The sequence below is a fragment of the Tympanuchus pallidicinctus genome, unplaced genomic scaffold (genome assembly GCF_026119805.1).
Source record: "Tympanuchus pallidicinctus isolate F22 unplaced genomic scaffold, pur_lepc_1.0 scaffold10, whole genome shotgun sequence".
Classification (NCBI taxonomy): Eukaryota; Metazoa; Chordata; class Aves; order Galliformes; family Phasianidae; genus Tympanuchus; species Tympanuchus pallidicinctus.
In genome coordinates this window covers 1,071,626-1,096,167 of record NW_026294619.1, presented here as the reverse complement: position 1 = coordinate 1,096,167, position 24,542 = coordinate 1,071,626, and the positions used below count along the sequence as shown (strand labels likewise).

The 24,542-nt window shown below is 38.4% G+C and overlaps 1 protein-coding gene across 11 annotated transcripts in view; it reads left to right on the top strand.

Annotated features, from left to right (window-relative positions):
- Positions 1-24,542, top strand: part of STXBP5L (syntaxin binding protein 5L) — a 177,215-nt gene that overhangs the window by 64,580 nt on the left and 88,093 nt on the right. For all 11 annotated transcript variants that reach the window (XM_052665999.1, XM_052666011.1, XM_052666006.1 and 8 more), the window contains exon 5: positions 18,362-18,496. In XM_052665999.1, the coding sequence (XP_052521959.1) occupies positions 18,362-18,496 (135 nt within the window). The remainder of the gene's footprint in view (positions 1-18,361; positions 18,497-24,542) is intronic.

Below are 24,542 nucleotides of genomic sequence, written 5' to 3'. Positions count from 1 at the left end.
GAGCTCCCATGGTTTTTTTCTGTGGGTATTCTTTTTATTAGAGTACAGAAGATAGGAATTACGTGACACTCAGAGAAAGAGCAAATAATGGTTGTTAGTTATGAGAAAATTGCAGCGAAATGGATGTAAGGGGAATTTGGGAGCCTGACAAAGCAGAAAGATCAAAATTGATTTTCTTCAGGAGATTCAAAGATCTGTCTCAGAAAAATGTGTCACCTTTGCTGTTGGAGCAGATACCTTTTTTTTTTTTCCTTTCATCTTTTACTTTTGCAAGGGAGGCTAAAAGGAGTTAAGATTCGTATTGAATCTAGAACAATACTGATGAGAGAATAATTATTTATTTTTTCTTATTTTAAATTAGTAACCCAGTGAATGAGCTGATTTTTTTTGTTCTGTCGTGTAATCTGCTGGACTTCTTAGCATTTGATGTTTTTGCCTTGTGTCAAAATACAGGGTTGTCATATTTCTCCTGCTATAGTTGGAATGGAAGCATGAAGAACCTTCAAATAAATATAGCCACTATGTTTCTGTGCTTGGTCCCATTCCAGTAACTGTAATGATAAAACTGTTACTCAGAAACATGCTTGACAGTAGCATATCAATTGATAATACACAGTTTGTGGTTCTGTGCATAAATAGGAAGCACAGCTAAGACTCCTGATGGATAACATTAGGATTGACCTATAACAACCAAAAACTGTAGTGGACTTTTTGTGTCTTCTTTTTAAATAGTCAGAGCAGCAAGCTTCAACAAGTATAGCTGAGAATATACAGTTCATATATATGTACTTAGTGCAACTCAGATTTCCGTGGTCATAATTTTTTTTTTTAAAGTATGGGTTTCAGGTCATACAGGCTTTCATTCGTTAGTTTCTCTTACAAACATGCTTTATCTCCTGTTATTCTGAAGCTGAGCTAGCTGAGTTATTTTGTGGCTGACACTGGGGGTAGTCTTCCTTTCTTATTTTAGCCAGTGCTGATTGGCATGTTACAAGTGAGCTGACAGCACTGTCAGTTTGTACACTGACACACTGTACTCATTGTACATGAACACACTGTAAATGTTCAGTTGGATCTTTAAATCCATCTTCATGCACTATGCACTGATGCTGTGACAGTACCTTGAATGCCTTCCTGAAGGGAAGTCACCAGGAGCCTGTGTAACTGGTTTGGGGCTATGGCCTGTAATACTTTCCAGTGTGTTAAGAGTATTCTGGCACAGAGGAAGGGGAGCCTCTTAAGTGGATGACTTAGAGCAATTGCTTTGTCAGCTTTAACTTACTGCTATTTAGTATCCTGACTCCTACACCTAAGATTTTACAGTATTTGAACAAGGTGATAAAGGGTATTACTTGGAATCAAAGAGAAAAAACATAGATATCTTTGGATCAGGTGACTTTTCTTTTTCATTGGTCTGTATTCTTTTCTGATAGCAGCAGGACTTTTGCTGTATCATTGCAGGGTTTTGTATCCTTTGTTACTTGCCTCATCAAAAGGACAGCAGGAGTCTACTAAATTAATAGTGATGATGGGCTGTGCGGTCTCTGTACTAACGCAAATCTATTTACTTGTGTGTTAGGGACTTACATTCTGTGTCATCAGCAGTTCAAGAAATTAATTCCTCTTATAGAAGAGCTGGTTAATGGTTAATATTCTATAACTGCAAATTAATCAGAGATCTGTCATCAAACATGATAACAGTTAATAGGTTCAGTGAAGTTGCACAGCCACTCTATAGCACAAACATTCTAATTGAACAAAAAATTCTAATTACATGATGTAATGCTGCATTTGGCTGTTTAAAAGAATGACAAAATTCAAATGGAAAGCAATATTTCACCATACAAACCTTTCCCAAGTTGTCTCTCAGTGTAAAAAGGTAGACAGGATTTAAATTTCTGTAGGATGAGGACAGAAAAAAACAAGGAACACAAAAAAAGCCATGGTGTTGATTGGCATTCACTTCCACATCTTGAAGAAGCTTTTACAAAATGTCCATGGTGTAGTCCTGCATCAGTGCTTGTCACTTCTGAATGATGCTCAGTGCTATCAATAAGTAGTATTGTCTAGAAGCTGTTGATTGGCACATCTAATTCAAGAAAAACTGACATTTTTAACAATCCCAAGCATCTTAATCTGGCCTTTCTTCTATGTTTGTACTTATAATGAGTTTTTAAGATAAACATATGATGCAGGAGATCATCAGAATATTCCTATATTCCTGTGAGGGAGTATACTCTTTGTATATACGCACCCCTTATTTGGAATATAATTCAATGTATTGTTAGAATGAGGTAGTAGCTACACAATCTACTCTAGCAGCCAGAAGTAGGTACTGACACTGGAGATGTTCCATGAATGTCTAGTCTTTGCCAGTCTTATGACAGTGTAACCACCATTATGACACTTCCTCACACCTCATCATGGGGAAAACTTATAATGACCATAATTGGTCTACTTGTTTGATCACACAATTATCCTTATATTACTGTCATCATAAAAGTTACTTAGGCAAAATTCCAGAAGCAACTCATGCCACAACTCATACCTACTTCTATTATTTTTATGCTTGTTATAGTGATGAAGGATGTTTAATAAATTAGTATGTAGAAGTTGATCACAGTTAAGTGATAATTTGAGGTGTTATCTGTGAGAGACAAACTTTGTTGCAGATCAGCATACTATTTATCAATACAGTGCAAAAATTGAATAGTTTCTTTAGCAGTTCAAGAACTTTTGAAATTGTAATTAAGGTGGATTGAAGATGAGAGCTTGAAAAATATTTATTATGCTTGAAAATCTAAATGGCAAGGAATAATACATAAACTGCCTATTGAATTGCTTCATGGGAGGAAGATACATAGTGATGAACGTTTGGTAACTGCAAAAACCTAAACTTCAAAGATTATTTCTTCTTCTCTTATGCTGAACAATCAGCAAAGGGCTAAAATATAAAACATAGATTAGTTTGCTTATACCAATAGTCATCAATTTTGATTGAACAGATTTGTGAGGTTAGGACATTCCTCAAAAGCAGAATGAAAAATAATGTGATACCCAAATTTTTCTTTTTAATAGATGCTAAATACCATAGAATCACAGAAATGCAGGGGTTGAAATGGACCTCAAAAGATCATTGAGTCCAACAACCTGCCTAAGGACATGCCCTACCATAGGTTGCACAGGTATATGCCCAGATGAGTCTTGAATATCTCCATAGCAGGAGATTCTACAACCTCTCTGGACAACCAGTGTTCCAGTGTTCCATGACCTTTACCATGAAGAAGTTCTTCCGTATGTTAGTATGGAACTTCGTTTCAGTGTTAGGCCATTACTCCTTGTCCTATTGCTGTGTACTATTGTATCCCTTTTACCAAAAAGCCAAAGAATACTGTACTGCTGTATCCCTTTTACCAAAGAGCCTGGCCTTATCCATTTGCCTCCCACCTCCCTTTAGATATTTATGAACATTTATCAGATCCCCTCTTAGTCTTCTTTTCCCAAGCCTGAGCAGGCCTAGGTTACTCAGCATTTCCTTGGGAGATATTCCATTGTATGGGAACTGCTGAGTCACGGCCTGAAGCTCTGATTGATCACCTGAGGCGAGCCATGAGTCAGCCAGAAGAGCACAGGTGAAGGCAATTCTCCTGTGCTGCCAGCAGGGATGGAGCCTGGCTTCACCCCTCCTAGACCTATTTAAGAGCTGGCTACCAGTGGGGAAGGATCTCTTCTGGAGATCTGCTCTGCTGGTGTTTTGTGGGTGAGCCCAGGATGGGGGTAAGCCTTCTGTTTATTCTCTTTTGTTATCATAGTCTGCTTTGCCTAACTCTCTTGTTTATTTTGTGATTATAACATCCTACTATTCTTTGATTATGCATCCATCATTGTGATCCTCTGCTGGACTCTTTCTAGGAGATCCCTGGTTTTTTTTTTGTTTGTTTGTTTGTTTTTTTTTTTTTTGTTTTTTAAGTGTGAAGACCAGAACTAGACACAGTATTCTAAATGTGGCCTCACCAGGGTGGCGTAGAAGGGGAGGATCACCTTCCTCAACCTGCTGGCAATGCTCTTTTTAATGCACTCCAGGATAGCATTGGCCTTCTTGGCCCCAAGGGCACACTGTTGGCTCACAGCAAACCTGCTGTCCACCAGGACCCCCAGGTCCTTCTCTGCAGAGCTCACCTCCAGAAGGTCATCCCCTAGTCCATACTGATGCAAGTGGTTATTCCTCCCCATGTGCTAGACTCTACACTTGCTCTTGTTAATCCTCATCAGGTTCCTCCCTGCCCAGGTCTCCAGTCTGTCCAGGTCTTGTTGAATGGTAGCACAGCCTTCCGGTGTGCCAGCCGCTCCCCCCAGCTTTGTATCATCAGCAAACTTGCTGAGGGTGGACTCTATCCCTTTGTCCAGGTCATTAATGAAGACATTGAACAAAACTAGACCAAGCACTGATCTCTGGGAAACACATTTATAGGCCTCCAACCAGACTCTATGCGGCTGATGACAACCCTCTGAGCTCTGCCAGTCAGCCAATTGTCCGTCCACCTCAGCATGCACTCATTTATCCCTCTCTTTCATAACAAGGATGCTGTGGGAGATGGTGTCAAACACTTTGCTGTACTCAAGGTGTGCAACATTCACTACTCTCCCCAGCCAGTGATGACATCATAGAAGACTACCGTCTTGGTTAAGGATTCCTCTTTTGTGAATCGACATTGACTAGTCCTGATAACCGTCTTTTCTCAGTGCTTGGGGAGGGTATACAGAACAAGTTGTTCTATCACCTTTCTAGGAATGGAGGTGAGACTGACTGGCCTGTAGTTTTCCAGATCCTCCTTCTTGCCCCTTTAAAGGACTGGAGTGATAATGGCTGTTCTCCAGTCTACAGGCACATGAGCCATTTACCAAGACCTTTCAAAAATAGCAGAGAGCAGTTCAGCAGTCATCCCTGTCAGTTCATTCAGCACATGCGGGTATATCCTCTTGGAGCCCATAGATCTGCGTGCATTGATTTTGGCTGAATGTTCTCTGACCAGATCCTCCTTGACCAACAGGAAGCCTTGCTTTCCCCACTCTTTCTTACTTCTAGGGGCTGTGGTTCATGAAGGCTAGTCGTAGCACTAAGACTGCAGCAAAGAAGGCAATCAGAATCTCCGCCTTCTCAGCATTCCCTTTTACCAAAGCACCCACTTCATTTAATAGCAGACCCATATTTTCCCTACTCTGTGAGCCTTTTAGGGTTCTGTAGCTGAAGGGGTCTCTTTGGTATAGTTCCCTGCAATTGTATGCCAGACTGGTCACATATCTCCTTTTACGTAACTCAGATTGATTCTGTTTTGCACCAAGAGTTTCTGGTTTCTTGGGACTCTAGTAAGAAAGGCATTGAGATGCTGTAAGTATCATTTAAAATGATAGCTATTACTAAAGGAGAGAATAGCACAGATAATCTCCCTTTAGATTCTGGGAGCTCCAGTTTGCACAGCATTAAACCAACCTCTTGATCAGCCCATAACTTGTTACGTAGATCCTGAGCTGAACTACACACCTTTGCTTTGTACTTCCATGTCAGTGCTTTGACACTTCCATGTCAGCACCATTTGGTCAGACTGCCCCTCTACTGCCATCTATCACACAACAACACGTAATAGAATATTGATGAGAAGGTTCAACCTCTACTGCCATACCGCCATCTGCCTCTGGCATCATGGGCCTGCATAATAAGACAGGAGGCATTACTTCTGGAACAGCCCTCATATATTCGTGTTAGATGGCTTCATCTTATTAGTGTCTGACTAATACACTCATTGCACTCTTTCACTGATGTGTATCTAGCTAATTGGGAATGTGCTACCTTGCCTCCAGTCCTTCAAGAGTGGAAGCAAAAAACGACTTAGGAAATTGAGATAATCTTTTTTCCAACACTTCCACATCTTGAGTTCCAATTGTGAAGTGAAATTTTTTCACAAACAAGCCTTGCCCTTTGCATTTTGAATTTACATTTACATTTTTTGTTCTATGCTTCTGCAGATTGTCCTTACACTTAAATGTTCTCTCCTGGGAAAACTTTATTACTATTGGTACCAAAATCATGTATGAAATTACAAGGGAAGCCATAAAACTAGTCCTTGAGAATCTCTCACATGGCCTGTAAAATATCTAATTTTCCACAAAATCAATCTATCCAAAATAGAGTTTTATAGTAGTGGGTTTAAAATAAGTGCTTTCTTTAAATTAATACATACTATATATCCTATATATCCTATAATTTCTTTTTCTAATCTTTTTTTTTTTTTTTCTAGAGAAATTTCATTGGAATATTCAGAATAGCCTACCTTAGGTGAACTAGCCTACCATACTTTACCTTAACTTTACAGAGTATATCTTTTTTGAACTCAAAGCCTTCATTTATGTGTACTCTTAAAGAATGTTTGGGTAATCTCAAGTAGTAATAATACAATCACAGCAACAGAGAGGACTGAATATCAAAAAAAAGCCCGTGTTTCTGTCCAGGTCCAACCTTGAATTTGAGAATTTCTGTTCTTTTTTTAACAAAGACTTTCACAGACTTTCCACAAAGTAATTTTTCCACTGGGATCCTATCAGTGCTGTTGAGTATCCTGAATAAAAATGTTCATAAGTAAAATATGTCTCAGCAGCTGCTTTTGTACCTGCTTAATAAATAACATCTCTGAAGGCAATTAGGGCTGTTTAAGATGTTTAAGATCTATTTTTACATGGCTCACTACTTAAAGGTTCTATTTTAATGAGACTTTAAAATATGTAATAAAAATATTAGTACAGCACATAGTAATTGTTTGCAATAACTAGTCAAAAAGTCTCAAAACAGCAAAGACATTTATCATGTTATATTATTCACTTTTTTAAAATTTAAATATAAATCTTCACTTTTAAAAGCATCCATCAACAATTTGGGAGAACTCATAATTAAGTATGGTTGTTAATTTGACAAATATTTTAAATGATGTCTCTGAGCACCACATCCAAGTGGTTTTTAAACGCATCCATGGATGGTGATTCAACCACCTCCCTGGGGAGCCTATTCCAGTGCTTAACAACCCTTGCTGTAAAGAAGTTTTTCCTGATATCCAACCGAAGCCTTTCTCCTGATGCAACTTGAGGCCATTTCCCCTCATCCTGTCACTGCCGAGTACAGGGCAGGATGACTTCCCTAGTCCTGCTCACCACTTCATTCCTGATACAAGCCCAGCTGCCTTTGTCCTTGGCCATCTGGTCACACTGCTGGCTCATAATTCAGCCAACTGTCTATCAATACAGCAAAGTCCCTTTCTCTTTTTCCTCATCCTGTGGTTGGCCTTTAATTGATCCATGATGGCTCCTGAGATTATCCATTCCATGACCTTCCCTGGCACCGAGGTGAGACTGATAGGCCTGTAGCTACTAGGATCGTTTTTCCAGCCCTTTTTGAAGATGTGTGTCACATTTGCCAGTCTTCAGTTCTCTGGGGCATCCCCAGTTAGCCAGGACTGCTGAAGAATGATGGAGAGTGGCTTGGCAACCACTTCTGCCAGCTCCCTCAGCACTCTAGGGTGCAATCCATCTGGCCGCATGGACTTGTGAGTGTCCAGCTTTCGGAGCAAGTCCAAAACCATCTCATCATGGGTTATGCAGGGGCTTTTCTGTTCCCCATCCCTGTCTACCAGCGCAGGGGGGCTATGTTTCCAGGGAGTAACAAGTCTTACTATTAAAGACTGAGGCAAAGAAGGCATTAAGTACCTCAGCCTTATCCTTCTCCTTGGTCACCATGTTCCCCTCTGCGTCTAACCAGGGATGGAGATTCTCCCTCCTCTTACTATTGATGTATTTATATTAATATTTATTGTTGTATTTATATAAATATTTATTGTTGTCTTTCTCCTTAGTGGTCAAGTTCAGTTCTAGCTGTGCTTTGGCCTTTGTAATTTTCTCCCTGCATCAAAGGAAGTGTGGCCAGTAGGGTGAGGGAGGTGATCCTGCCCCTCTACTCTGCACTGGTGAGGCCTTACCTGGAGTACTGCATCTAGATTTGGAGTCCTTGGTACAGGAGAGATGTAGACCTGCTAGAGTACATCCACAGGAGGGCCACAAAAATGATCCATGAAATGGACAGGCTGAGAGAGCTGGGGCTCTTCAGCCTGGAGAAGAGAAGGCTCCAAGGTGACCTGATAGTAGCCTTTCAGTATCTAAAGGGAAGCTACAGGGAAGAAGGGGACAGACTCTTTAGCAGAGTCTGTGGTGATAGAACAAGGGGAAATAGTTTTAAGCATAAAGAGGGTAGATATATGTTGGATAGAAGGAACAAATCTTTTACATTGAAGCTGATGAGGCACTGGAACAGGTTGCAAAGAGATGTGGTTGATGCCCCATCCCTCAAGACCTTCAAATCCAGGCTGGATCAGGCCCTGGGTGACCTGATCTAGCTATGGGTGTCCCTGTTCATTGTAGGAGAGTTGCAGTAGATTACCTTTAAAGATCCCTTGCAACTTAGAGGGTTCTGTGATTCCATGTTATTTGTGAATTCTTTCTGGATGTAACAGCTGTTCTTAATAAGGCAAGCACAAAGAAAGATACAAGATGACTTATAACCAGTCGCTAATCACTTTTGCTTTCTGATTGTTGAGACTGTACAAGATATTCTCCACTTATTCCAATTCGCTCCTGAGCTGTGCATTTGACTTTTATTACTTTATTTGAAGTTTTTAAAATAAAAATATTTTGGCAAATATGTAAAGGAGTCTTGAGATTGAGTCCGAGACTTTACTGTACTGTGGAAAATATACTGAGTTTCCAAACAAGTTTTTCAACCAAAAGTGAACCAAAAAACATCTAGAAGATGTTAATAAGCTAAATTTGGGGGTTGTAAATGAAATTTACTTATGAAAATTAATCAAGTAACTTCTTGTTCTGTATCACTTTGACTGTACTTCTATTATTTCTATTATAAAACAGGCATCTCTTTGAAATGCCATTATTTCAAAACATCTCTGTATTTTTTTTTCCTCCAAAAGGGATGAAACAAGTTCCGAAAAACTTATTTTTTTCTGTAACCTGGCCACCTCTGATTGTTTGCCTAATAATTTCCATATTGGTTTCTTTCTTCAGGAGAAAATTCTTCAGTTTTTGTAGCAGACATAATTTTGCAGTGGGCTGCAAAACCTTTAAATTGTACACTAAGCAATATGCTAGTTGTTCCTAATGCCATTTAAAAGAAGTAAATTTTTTGTCAATAGATTTCCACTTTTCTTTCCCCCCGTTTTTTGGTGTTTTTTTTTTTTCCAAGAAATGCAGGATAACATGTCATGTTGTTTTCTTATAGCAGCTGTGTTGCCAGATTGCTCTAATGCCAGATTTGCATAGCCGAAATTAAAATACGTACACACAGCCACACGTCGAACAACTGTCTTTTGAGGCTTTAGTCACAACAAATGAGAAATCCACTATTGTAATACAAAAAATTTGCATTGCAACATGATCTCCATGTGTGGATAATCTATTTAATATCATACATGTTAGTATTGCACAAGAGCAAAAGAAGATCATCTTTTAAAGTTCAAACAAATTCAGGCTGCATAAAATGCGGATCGCTGTGAGTGAGTCTTTATTATCAGCTTCTTACCACTATAGTTACAGGAATTCTTTGCTTGTATAAGTGTGTTTTCAGAAGGTTTCAAATTTGAGTTTCAGATTCACTATCCTGTTCTCATCTATCATTTGACCTCTGTTAGATTAGCTTTCCAGTCATGTATTTAAGCAGTGGAGAATAAGCTACTTTCTGTTCCAATAAGACATTTGCTTCTTGGAAACCACAGCACCCCTTTCCTGCTCAGGCACATGGCAGCTTTAAGCAAACTTCAGTGCAGTGATTTAGGATACTTTTCCTTCTGTCACAGTGAACTCTGGGCATTATTCCAGTAAGTCAGAAATAGAGCTAGTAATGTCAGTGTTCAGATTATCTCATTAAACAGTACATGAGCAGGAAGAGAAGAGAGACTACAGATTGCAGAAAAACAAGAGGCATTAATCACAGTGTCCCTATCTACTGAAGCATAACAAATGGGAACAGCTGGTCTCCAATAAGTCTACATGATTTTAATTGATGGAAGCTGATAAGGGAAAAAAACCCACACATATACACAGTAAAAGTATGTGCACATACATGAGCACATACTCATAGAAATGTTTGGGGGTTTTTTTTGTTTGTTTTTTTTTTTGCTTTGAAGTCAATTTCAGAATTTCAGTGTCATTCTGAACTAGAAAATTAATCAAAGTCACTTAATAGATATTAAAATAAAATTGATTTTCAACTCCTTTTAGTAAGAATGGGTGATAGAAACACAGATTTCTGCATATAAAGGACAAAATTCAACCTGCTCATCTTTGAGGTTAGTTGGAAATTTCATTTTTAAAACTATGTGATTTTGATGCAAAAGCTGCATTTTTAATTTATAGTTTCTTTGTTGGGTGAAAGGATGGAAGAAATTCTACCCTGTTATTTATTTATTTATTAGTTTATTAACACAACTATTACAAATGCAGTTAAAGAAATGAATCAAGAACTTTCTCTTTTGGGAACAGCATTGTTATCTTTAACCCTTCATTCTTGGTTTTTCTTTCACTGCAAAGAAATACAGTGGCTGTTCCTGTGGTCTGTATTGTCCATCACTGATTCAGTGCTAGACACGGGAGTTCCATCTTTATTTAACCTTGAAAGAAATTAATGGCAAGCAAGTGATGTACTACAAATAAGAAACAGTGATTTCACAGGTTAGTAGACGAGAGAAATCGTGTACAATTCTCTTTCCCCTAAAGATGGAAGAAACAGTTTACCAACACTGCTTCATTAATTTGTTCACTTCACTGATTCTGTGAAGCTTTTTATTCTCATTTTTGTGTTCTCAGGACCAGGAACTGATATAAAAAACAAATCAGATACCAATGAAAAGTATGCTGATTTCTTCTAGCATCTTTTTTCTTGCTAAGAAAGCAAGTTCCGATGTTGAAACTAGAAATAATTTCCTTATCTTTTTCCTTGGCTCCAAGCCCAGTGATTACACTTGTTCAATCTACTGCATTGCTATTGTGTAATACTACAGATCTAGCTGTGTTGAATGTGTCACTTTTATTGTCTATGATCTTACTCTCCATAAGTATGCAGGCCAAGTTTCTCCAACCTGCAGACCATGAGTTGCCTGCAGCCTTGAAGAGGTAGTAACAAGGCCACACACAAGATCGTAAACTTTTAACATTAATATAGGATTTTTAGTGATATTTTTCATAAGTCTTTTCTGCACAGCTTGAGTGCAAACTGTGTAGGCAACAATGGAATGCTGTAGAGGGGAAGGTGCAGTGTAATGCTAACTCTGCCTCTCGCACTTGCCACACAGTTGAATCAAAACCTGTGTGTATTGTGCACCGCATGAGCTTGTGCTACTTTGCAAGAGATCACCAATAGCAGTATTTGAACCTATCTACATGTGTGTGTCTATGAAGACACATGTTTTTTGTTATTAAGCAGACACGTAAGTTTTCTTTTTTAATTACTAATCTTGTATTATTTTATAAAATAACTTAATAAGTTATTCTCATTCACTGTGGGAAAGATACCCAGAATACTCATACCGTGCTGACAGTTTTTGTAATTGTCAACATCTCAAAAAGCTCACAAAAAGTAAAATCTGCAATATTTTAATTAGTTTTGCAATACGTATTTGATTAATGTTTCTGCTACTCTGACCAGTTGAGGCAATAGACAAGTAATAATCATCTAAACAAAAAAGTGCTAACTTGCTAATCCAAGCATGCTGAAAGTGGATTTGCAGAGGATGCACACTATGCCTACATTTATTCACTTTTTTCTCAGAATTTGTAAATTCTCTGAATTGTGCATTTATTAACTTTTTTTTCAATCAACTTTTTTTATTTTTGCATGAAAGTGACATAATAATTTAAATTACTTTCTATTAACTGCCTCTTGTACGTCTTATTTTTGTGTAAATACAATATTTCAGTAAAGGACATAGTGAAAAATGTATGGGTCTCAAACACTTTGAAAGCAGCAGTGGACCACCAGCCAGCTGATCAGTCTAAATAATTTCAGAAGAATAGCTGCAGAGGCTGTTTTACTTTATCAAAGCATTTTTCAAAATGTTTATTATGTCTATCAGCATCATTTTAATAAAATTAAACTGTATATACATCAAGTCATAATGTTTTCTCAACTTTTTTTCTAAGTGGAATTTATAGAAGCTCTGGATGTGTTTGTGTGCAAATAGAATCCCTTTGTTATGATGTATTTGCATTTAAATTGCATTTTCGATATGAAATTCTGATTTATTGGACTTCAGCAATCAGTAGGGAATCTTTCACTGTTGAAATCTTTAAGCCAAGATAGATGACCTTTAGTAAGTTGTTCTAATTGATGCAATAATTATTTTGAAGAAAACCTGTGTTCTGTATTCAGGAGAATAAGAGAGGAGCCCAGAACACTTATTTCTTGAATTACAATCTACAGATTAAATTATCAGTGTTGTGCAAATAATGACCATGGAGCCAGGAGAGGAGCTGTAATCACTCTAACTGAAAGGTAGTCTCCTGAGGCATGCTTGACTTTTGTAGGAAGGAGATTGGCTTCCTCAGCAGCTGAACTTTTCAGTGCTGGGACAACACTGGATGTATGACAGTGGCTTCGTAGTTCTTGAGAGAAGGTGAGTGGCCAGGAGCACAGTGGGGCTTCAGTTACTCATGTTCCTAAGGTTAATGCTCCTGCAAGTTTTGTTTTCCTCTTCTCCTCTTCCTGTTTGAGCTCCCTGTCTGTAAAATGAGGAGATTTCATAGAGTTGTAGACGATCCCAGGTTGGAAGAGACCCATGAGGTCATCAGGCCCAGCTCCTAGCTCCACACAGAGCCACCCAAAAACCGACCACATGAGAGCGTTGTCCAAATGCTTCTTGAACTCTGGCAGCATGGGGCCATGCTTGATTCCCAGAGGATCCTGTTCCAGGATCTGAGCACCTTCTCAGTGAACATTTTCCTGATATCCAAACTGAACCTTCCCTGTTGCAGTTTCATGCCATTCCCTCAGGTTCTATCGCCATCACTAGAGAGAGGAGCTGTAGGCCACAATGAGGTCTCCTCTCAGTCTCCAACTCTCTGGGCTGAACAAACCAAGGGACCTCAACCACTCCTCATACATCTTCCACTCCAGATCCTTCTCCATCTCGTAGCCCTCCTTTGGATGTCATCTATTCAGAGAGCCCAGAGAGTGTAGTTTATTTTTATAGATTTCTGTTGGACTATTCGTGCAATATTTTGTTTTTAGTAGGAGCTTACAGAAACTGTTCAGTGTTAGGCATAAGGGCTGCACATATTGTTTGTTTTTCCATACATAAGATTATCAATACAAGTGGAAAAAGCGTAGTATAAATTCACTTGCAATTTTGATGTAAAGTGATGAGCAATTAGATAATTAAATTGGAAAAATTGTTCCTCATTCCGACAGAAATAAATATTTTTCTCTCTGCTTCTGAACCCATCCCCCAGAAAAAGTATTCCAGGAAAATTTTGCATATTAAAAGCGGAAAAAAATAATACAACAGAGACAGAAGTAAATGCTCTGGAAGTCATATTTTATTTTTCCTAGAAGAGTATCATTTGTGCAAAAAAGATTATTTTAAGCCATCCGAGTGTTCTTACTAGTATTTCAGAGAACATAGCAATCTAAATTATTTTAACATTTCAGTATTATACTCATGCACAATGAAATCTTTTTGGTCAGAGTTGATAGACAGTACGTTCTGAAAAACACACCTTTTCAAGGGCTGCTACTCAGAGTACGTTCCTTTTAAAATGAGGTTTTAATTTTTGACAGTGCCTCTCAAAATTGCACCATTGTTTCCCTTATGTTGCTTATATAAGTTTAGAAGCAATCTCAAAACTTAAATACATTTTGACTGATATTAGTTTGTCACCTGTTTAGTTTTTTTTAATTTATTACATTTTGTGTTCTATTTTGGGATTTGGTTACGTTGAAAAACTGATGTATCTTAGCACATTTAGCAGCACAGGAACACCTTTCAAGATATCAGCTCATATTTCTCATTATTTCTTATCATGACTGATTAGATTCATACCTTATACCTTACTCATACCATATCTTTGATGCTGGCTTGATGCTAAGAATGTATAATATCCACAATTCAGGGTGGCTTTCTGTAAGTGGTCAATGTTGAGTGGATTCTGAGGTCTCCATTTAATTGGATTCCATATTACCTCAATCAGATTGACAATCTGATTAAATTTTTGCAGAAACATTTCATGCTTGCATAAATCACTCCAAACCTGCCTTAAGAAGAAAAATAGATTTTTTTTTCTTTTGTTTTTCTTTTTTTTTTCTGGTACATTGATCTTTTGTAGAGGTGTCAAAAGACAATGTAATTTGCTTCTGGTATATATGTCTAATCCAGGGATTCCTTTCATCCAGAATACATCCAACAGTATGAGACAGCATTTTTTTTCTGTTGAAGAAATTATTGTGTACTTACTGAAATACAAGATGATCATTAAAAACCTGAGTCTCAGTTCAAAGCTTTCAAGCCTTAAAGTTTATATTCTCTATAAAAGTGAAAAGTCAATAGTACATAAAGTAGTATGCATTTAATTTACATAATGAAAAAGGAAACTAAATTACTACATAATATAGAAGGAAACTATGCATTGCAGTATGAAAATCATGTGGCTTTGTTTGGTGAAGCCTGACATTGTATTGTATTAAAATGCCTAATAATTCCATAACTTTGCGCTCTAGTATGCATTTAATTTTAAAAATAAATTTATTTGTTACATACAGTGTATATAACTATGTTTCTGTTTTGAGTACAGTCTTTTAATGTGTCTGGAGGTTTAGTGTTTTTTGGGGTTATTTTACAATTTTCTGCTTTTCTTTTTAGAGATAGCTAGGGAGGTCTTGCCAGTAGAAGATTCATGCTGTAGTTTTCATTGTGGAAAGAGAAATGCAAATAATATTTTCTTATCTGGCTGTCGTATACGACATCACATCACATCATTTTGATATCACATCAAAATGAAGTTATTAAAGAGGAAGTAATTGAGCTTAAGACAATAGTAAATTTTTTTGTTATTATCTTCATTCCTTAGCAACATTTTTTTCTCTTCTAGTTAATCATACTATATATTGTAGGTACCAGTAACTACAGCAGCTGGATATCAGATAGACCAGTGGGAAAATAATTCTTGTAACTGTTTGTCAGTGATGATGGTCACCCTCAGAGAATTGTGGTCAGTGGCTCAATGTCCAAGTGGAGGTCAGTTATGAGTGGTGTTCCTCAGGGATCGGTGCTGGCACTGATGCTATTTAACATTTTTGTCCATGATGTGGACAGTGGGATTGAGTGCACTTCAGCAAATTTGCATATGAAACCAAGCTGAGTGATGCAGTTGACACATAAGAGGGAAGGAATACTATCCAGAGGGATTTGGACAGGTTTGAGAGGTGGGCCCATGCCAACCTCATGAAGTTCAACAAGGCCAAATGCAAGGTCCTGCGCCTGAATCAGGGCAATCCCAAGTGCAGATACAGGTTGGGCACAGAATGGCTTGAGAGCATCCCAGAGGAGAAGGATTTGGGGGTTTCTGTTCATGAAGGCTCAACATGTATTTGCAGCTCAGAAGGCCAACTATATTCTGGGTTGAATAAAGAGAAGCATGACCATTAGGTCGAGGGAGATGATTCTGCCCCTCTGCTCCCATGAGACCGCACCTGGAGTAATGCGTCCAATTCTGGGACCCCCAGCACAAGAAGGACGTGGAGCTGTTGGAGCAGGTCCAGAGGAGAGCCATGAAGATGCAGAGGGATGGAGCACCTCCCCTGTGATGACAGGCTGAGAGAGGTGGGGTTCTTCAGCCTGGTGAAGAGAAGGCTCCAGGAGGACTTTATCAGCAGCCTTCCAAAACCTGAAGGGGGCCTACACAAAAGGTGGGGAGGGACTTTTTATAAGGACACATAGCAACAGAATGAGGGGAAAAGGCTCTAAACTGAAAGAGGGTAGATTTAGACTAGATATTAGAAAGAAATTCTTTACTGTGCGGGTGGTGAGACATTGGAACAGGTTGCCTAGTGAAGTTGTGGTTGCCCCTCCCTGGATGCATTCAAGGCCAGGCTGGATGAGGCTTTGAGCAACCTGGTCCAGAGGGAGGTGCCCCTGCCTATAGCATGGGGTTGGAACTAGATGATCTTAAAGGTCCCTGCCAACACAAGCCATTCTATGATTGTATGGTTACTTTAGTCTGATTCTGCTTTTACAAGCAAGATCTTGCTGTTGAAACATTATGTCCTTTAAATTTTAAATGGAATATAGGCAAATGGAGGTAATACAAAAGCTGGAACATTAGACACCCATTTGATTTGATGATTATTGTAGCGGAACATACTGGAGATTATAACATAGAAACAAATTTTAAAAGGAAAACCAAAGCAATCTAGCATTGTCTGTGGTGATTTTGAGACTATATTTCATAATTGTATTATTGGACTCAGCCTTGTACTTTTGAGATCAAGTTTTCTGCCATAAACTACTTCTTGCTTGTGAACTGTTTTATCTGAGTACTGAAATTCATTGTGTTCCTAGATTCGAACTTGCTTAGGCTGACAACTCGATTGCAGGAATTTGGACTGGAAGTATTCAAGTCAGCTAGAAGTCACTTTGTAACTTTGTCACTTTGTTATTTCTCAGTCTCAAGAGAGCCATTTTCAACACTTTGAAAGTCACAAATTTTATTTTCTTATAACTTAATAGTTTACTACAAGCAAGTGCTGAATGAACATTAATATGAAGTGAGTAAGAGAAGAGTATCTCAGCCAGTAACTTAGGAGGTTTTTGCATGGGCTGTAACCTAACAGTGCACACATATGCTGCTTTGGAGTGCATGAAAGAGAAGTAGAGCTAGTATAGAAATACAGCAGATAAAAATTCAGACTCAGTATGAATCTAACCAAAGCGTAACAAATGATGCTGCTAAAAAAAGGGCAACAGAAATTGAGATGTTGAAGGATCCAGGGAGGCATAAAAACAAGCTTAACATTTGTAAAACTATGGAGTGAAAAGAGCAGATTGCTCTTTGAATCTTTTATGAACAGAATAATGAAGCTAACAGGTTCTAGCAAGGGATATGTTGGTGGCATAAATCTCCTGCATATTTTTCTGTCAGATACTTGTTGATTTGACTGTGCTCACTGTGTAAGTACAAAGTTTCTCCTTGAAAGTATTTTCATTTATGCACATTGAACTGTAGTTCTCACTCCCAAATCAATTCTCTTGAAAAACTTGGTTTGTTCCCAACTAAAGGCTGTGGAATTATTGCCAAAATTAGGTGAGTAATGAGAAAATATAGCCTTGTGCAAATGGAGAGAACAACGTTTATATCATACTTGAGTCTCACTTGAATCAAGAAAACAAGATTTCCATCTCATTCCTTTGTAATAAATTCAGATCGTTCTAGCATAAGAATAAGAAATTGAAATATTTATTGTCTTGAATGCTGTTTGTTTATGGGGAAGGGAGATGTTAGGAACAAAAATTATTGCATAGTGATTACATCAAGCTTATATATAAAAGCTGGAAATAGCCTGATTGTGGAATCAAATGCTAAATATAGTAACATATGGCATAGCAGGCAAAATAATTGCTTTTTCTCAAAATTATTGAGGCTGTATCACCAGATCAGATAAAGTTTCAGCCTATCTAGATAGCATTTTAGCAGCAGATGGTTTTATATCTCCTATATATTTTTTTGCTTGCATGTATGCAATATTTGTATAATAACTATAATAATGAACGGGGCCTGAATCTATTGATTCAATGTAACTGAAAATTTCTATATATATTATCATGTGAAACTGCCTTGATGTTTTCCAAGCTAATATGTTACTGGCTCATCACCCTGTGAGGATGATACAAACATAGGATTCAGTTGTCTGTGATGTAATGTTTAACTGCACTCAGTATTGCTATTATCTAGTGCCCTGTTCTCCTGGACAGCCGGTGAAGTGAACACTTTCTTGTATGAATGATGGCCAAGTGATATGACATTTTTATCCCATTCTTAGTAAAACTGGATAGTATGGCCCTGTTTTGTTTCAGGTTATCTTTTATGATTTTTCTGCAGAGGATGTCCAAAACTGGACATTCTTCAGAATGCTGTGCCTGCTATTCTTTCTTGAAGTTTTAAAATGGAAAGAAAAGTTATTTTCTCTATAAAAGTGTTTAAAAATTTGTTGATATGGTGTTCAGTCAGTTTTTTTTTTGTTATTTGTTCTGTTTTTCCTTTGCAGAATTACTTACTGCCATCTACCTTTCCAGAGTAAATGGCTTTATGTTGGAACAGAGCGGGGAAATACACACATTGTAAATATCGAGTCCTTCATTCTTTCTGGATATGTTATCATGTGGAACAAAGCAATAGAACTGTAAGTGCAGATTTTTTTGTATTTGTGACTTTCATTGCTGTCTTCGAATGCTTTTTTTTTTTTTTTTTTTTTGTAAGGGAAAATGCTATTTGGGAGCCTGTTTAACTGTCAAGTACCATGAAATACAGATAATCATTACTATCATAAATTCAGACTTTGATATCTTCATAATTATGTATATCAACATATAGGGGCTGCTCCGAAGTAATGCTTGCTATCCTTTATGTCATGTTGGCCTTTGAAGTCAGAGGCACAAGGTGATGGTATGGAGATAGAGACTGAACCTTCTCACCAATATTCCACTACATGTTGTTGCCATGGGAAAGGTGGCAGCAGAGGGGCAGTCTGACAAAATGCCGTCTGACATGAGAGTGCGGGGGGAACAAAGTTGTGTCACTGAATTGCTCCATGCAGTAGAATGGCACACGCTGACATTCACCAATACTGACTGAATGATTATGGAGACCAAACAGTGAATGTGAGCACATTGAGGCAATGGGTGGTGCATTTCAGCAGTGGTGACAACCATAATGTGTCACTTCTGCTGGTGTAGATTTTTATCAGCACAGCGTGCAGGCTGTTGTTCACTGATGGTGAAAATGCACAGCTAATGGTGGTGACTGTTGAAAGTTGGCAATTGGTAAGTAAGAATTTATACTATGAAATAGTATTCTTATGCTCCTTTTTAGTTGTTATCATTTGCATGAAAATAAGTAGGAGACATTACTTTCAGAGCAACCTATGTATACTGATATTCATATAATTGTCTGCCATCACTGTGTTTCCAAGCATCATCCAAGGAGAATAGTGGAATATTATTGGCCCTAAGACTTCATGAAGAACTTTGTGAAAAACTTTTCTCAATTGCACAGCAAAATTATTTAGATGAGAAAGAGCTGAAGTTCTCTGGACCAAACCTCCTGCTTAAAACAGGGTTAATTTCAAAGATAAATCTTGCTCATCTCAGGACCTGATGATCTTTTTGCAGAGTTGTTGTTGAACTGTTGGGAGAGGTAATGAACTAATGTTGGTGTCTGATAAATGACAATTCTCTGACAGGCTAGCTCAGGTTACCTGTGCCATGTGTACGAAATGGAGGGAGACGTAGAAATCTGACTGGGATAAATCTATGTTTCATACAAGTAAAAACCTTGGCAGAAATGGAAAAGTATTTCTCAGTTGTTTCTTCTGTGAAGTTCCGTAAAGAAAAACTGCTGTTGACAAACTCATGGTACTTCATGCACTTTCTGAGACACTTCTTATAGAGAGACAGCTGTAACCTTAGGTAGTGAACTGAAGTTAACCAAGCTCAGTGAACAAGGGACATTATCTGAAAATAATACATTTCTTCAGTGAAAAATGTTAGAGAAATAAGGGCTGTGTACCTATATATAAATAAATAGGAAAACACAATATAGGTATGATATCAGGAACAGCTTCAGCATTTTCATGAATAAAGTCATACAACTTGTACAAGGTAACAGTGCTCATAACATTGTTTTTAATTCAGAGATACATTATATCATTTTAGAGTGTGGGGTTATTTGATGAAGTTAGTATTGTCCATAAAACTTGGAAACAGTTTACCTTCTGTGCAGGTACATCTGTGTCAAAATTATTGGCCCAGTAAATTGATTGCTCTGATGCTGTATTCAAGTTCTCTCTTTAAGTGGAGGCTTAAATAGAATTTTGAGTGTGTCAGATTTGTGTCTGGTGTGCACAAACAAATCTGAAGGAGAGATTTTTCTCTCTTCGTGTAACTCTTACCTATAGTTTCTAAAATTGCAGGCAAAAGCTACCAACGTAACTTTGCTTCTTTTCAAAATCTCTCCTCATTTTTTTCACTGTCTCATAACTGCCTTTGATGGAATCTCTGTGAATTTTCAGATCACAAATTTACCTCAGTTATCATTAGAGTTTCAAGCTTTTGCAGTGATAAACTATAAGAGATTGAACTGATTAATTAAAAAAAAATCTGAAATGCTTAAACTTTGGTATGTTGAACTATATATTATTACATCTTAGTCAAAAAAAAAACCAGATTACAGATAATTTTGTGAGTTGAAAAAAAAAAACAAAAACCAACCCAAAGAAACAACAGAACACAAAACAGATGAACAAAAAGAACCAGCTAAAATTCCAGTTCTGTTAGTGTTTCAGAATACTGAGGAGGGCCTATTTTGCTATCACTATAGCCAAGATAATCTGAATACTCGTGTTGTCATTTCTCCCATTTGGAAAACACCTACAGACTATATTCTAGATTTTCATCATGGACTGAATTTGTCCCTGCAATGCCATGATGATGTTGCTTGGTAAATCATACCATAAATGGTATTGTATATGTGGGGAATATAGGGAAAATAGGGAATGTAGAAAACCTATTCTAGTAATTCGTGTTAGTCTGTTCCTATATCTAGCAAGGTTTCAGCCGCACAAACTGTTTTCTGACACTTACTGAGATGATTTTATTTCCAGAGAACACAACAACTTAACCTCTGAACAAAAGAAAAAAATAAACAATGCCTGCCAGTGAGGCCTATCAAATAATTGCAAGAATTTCTTTTCTGACAGTGATTCTGTTGCAGAGAAAGAGTCAGCTGAAGAGGCTTAGTAGGTTGAAGACCTGAAGAGGGAGGACCTTCAGCTGTGTACTTTCTAGACTGTTCATAGAATATAGTAGATTTGGTCACCTTGTCCTGCATTGCTACTTTGACTTATAAAGTTAGCTTTAGGTCTGAATTTTTTTTTCTTTCAAAGTTTGTTACTATTTGAGATTTTTCTTGTATGTGTGTCTACTTCTGTGCCAGAAATTACTGAAAGAACTGTAGAGTTTTGAAGAAGTCTTTTTTCTCATTAGGGTCCATTTAGAAGTACATAGTAGAGAAATATGTCAAACAGATGGTCGAAATATTATAAGTACTATCATTTTATAGGAGAGATTATACATCCAGCTTTAAACAATATATATTCTTAGTGAGAAACTAAGGCCTTAGTAGACGAATACTGCAAAGAAAATTAATTCTTTCTGCTTGAGATGATTTTCAGTACTGAGAAATAACTGAATCTGTTCTAGAAGTTGAGAGAAAAAGTGGCCCTGATCTTGTCAAGAGCTAAGAAAGAAAGTTAGAATATGGGGAATTGTGGTAACATTTTTGCTAGCATTTGTTCTTGGCCATTACTGTCTCATGCATTGTCACTATCCCTGACCACAAGGAAGCATCTTTTTGCCTAACAGTGAAGAATAACTCAAAACTTTTTCATTTGTCATTTCCGTGGCATGTAGCAGAGCTAGTACTTCACCAGAGGTGTTTGGTGCTTGTGATACTGCTTGGTCTTCTACTCTGTAGTAAGCAAACTGCCACTCTCCTTTCCTTCAGAATATTTGGAAATAGGTCTGTAAGAGAGGAGTAGTCAATAAGCCCAGCTTGACACTCCATTTACTCCAACCATATTGACATTTATTTTCTCAGCCTGTTTTGGATTGTCACCTGGTGTTTTGTGGAAAAACAGAACTTCCTAAGAGCCCATTGGTTAACCTTCAAAAATGATAAATCTACATTGTAACCTCTTGCCAAGCATGCAGGTTTCAGTGCTTGAACACACCATTAACTAATGAATGAACAAATTAAAGTTGTCAGAATTTACGAGATTTCGCTCATCAAAGAATTGAGAAAACTGGAACTGAGTTATGGTAGAGCCATAGCTACTTGATGTTTTCTTCCTTGGCTCTTTCCCACTGGGTGTGTTGGGAGGGACACAACTGATCAGGAGGGGCAAGAACATACTGGGCAGCAAGCTGGCAGGGCTTATCACTGGAGTTTTAAACTAGATTTGATGTGAGAAGGGGATGTACCGCTTAGTGACAAAGAAAAACCAGAGAACACTGTCACTTTAGGAAGAAGCAGGGGAAAACGTCAGATTTGTCCCAGAGAGATTTGGAGGGCTGCTCCAAGAATGTAACATGGCCAGTAGCGCAGCTGAAGTGCCTCTACATCAATGCATGCAGCATGGGAAATAAGCAGGAGTTGGAAACCATTATGCAATTAGAAAACTATGACCTAGTTGCTATCACACGAACATGATGAGTCAAATCACACTGTGAAGAGCTGTCCATGAGAAACAGCCATGACTGGGTTGAGAAACACTAAGTTAAAATTAGTGACCAGACCAAAAAAGGACTTGGTTGAGATATACTGCAGGCCTCCTGATCAAGGGGAGGCTGTTGAGGAGGCCTTCTTGCTTTAGTTGCACAATGTGTTGTGCTCACAGGCTCTTGTCCTGATTTCAGCCAGTAAGATACCTGCTGGGAAAACACCTTAGTGGGCTGCCAACAAGGGACTTCTAGAGTCTTTTGTAGATAAATTCCTGGTCCAGGTGTTGGACATACCAACCAGACATGAAGTGTTACTAGACCTGATGCTCACCAGAGCAGTGTAGATCATTAAGGAGGTTAAGATTGGAAGCAGTCTGGGCTGTAGCAACCATTCCATGGTTGAGTTTGTGATCTTGAAGAACATGGGCATGGCAAAGAGCAGAGGCAGAACTCCAAACTTCAGAAGAGCAAGCTTCAGACTGTTTAAGGAATTATTGGATGAGATCCCCTGGGAAACTGTCTTTAGAGACAGAGGATTAGAACACAACTGACATGTCTTTAAGGAGACCTTTCCAATAGTGCAAGAGCATAAGAAATCAAACAGAGGAGGTAGGAAACTATCATGGCTGTGCAAGGACTTACTGGTCAAACGGAGGGATAAGAAGGAAATGTATAGACAGTGGAAGCATGGATGGGTGGCCTGGGAAGAATACAGGGATGCTATCTGGGCGTACAGAGATGGGATCAAGAAAGCCAAGGTGCAGATGGAACTGAACCCAATGAGGGATGTGAAAAATAACAACTAAAGGTTTTCTACAGGTACATTGATCAGAAGAGACAGGCCAAAGTGAATGCACCCACAGAGAAGGGAGAACTGGTTTCAACAGACATGTCGAAGTCTGAGGCACTCAGCAAGTTCTTTCACTCATTCTTCACTAGCAGTCAGGTATCCCATGCCTCTCACATCCCCGAACATCTAGTTGGGGTTTGGAGGAGCAAAATCCCTCTCACCATAAGGACAGTGCAAGTCTGAGGCTGCTTCATGAAGCTGACTATTATACAAATCTATGAGGCCAGATGACGTGCATCCCAAGGACCTGGAAGAACTATCTGACATGGTTGCCAAGCCACTCTCCATCATATTTGAAAAATCATGGCTGTCAGGTGAAGTCCCTGTTGACTGTGAAAAGGGAAACATCACTCTTGTTTTCAAGAAAGGAAGAAAGGAAAACCCAGGGATCTGTGGGCTGGTGAGCCTCACATCTATGCCTGGGAAGTTCATGGAGTAGATCCTTCTGAAAGATGTTAAGGCATATGCAAGATGAGGAGGTGATCCAGGGCAGCCAGCACAGCTTCACCAAGGGCAGATCATACCTGACCTATCGGGTGGCCTTCTGTGATGGAGTGGCATCAGTGGATCAGGGAAGATGAACTGATGTTATCTACCTGGACTTTTGCAAAGCCTTTGAAGAACATCCTTATCTCTAAATTGGATAGATATAGATTTGAAGATTGGACTACTAGATATTTAAAGAATTGGTTGGATGGTCAGGTGGAAGTCGGTCATGAGAGGTGTCCCTTGAGGATTCTGTCTTGGAAGTGGTGCTTTCAACATCTCCCTTTGATGATGCAAACATTGGGATTGAGTACCCTCAGCAAGATGGTTGTTGACATCAAGCTGAAAAGTGCAGTTTCTACAATAGAAGGAAGGGATGCTATCTGGAAGGACTTGGACAAGCTTGAAAATTGGCCCATGTGAACTTAATGAGGTTCAACAAGGACTAGTGTAAGGTTTTGGATCCAGGTGATCAGAGGTATGTTTTCATATAGACTGGGAAAAGAACTCATTGAGAGCAGTCTTGGGGAGAAGGACTTGGAGATTGTGGTGGATTAAAAACTTGACATGAGGCAGCATTGTGTGCTTGCAGCTCGAAAGTCCAAGTGTGTCCT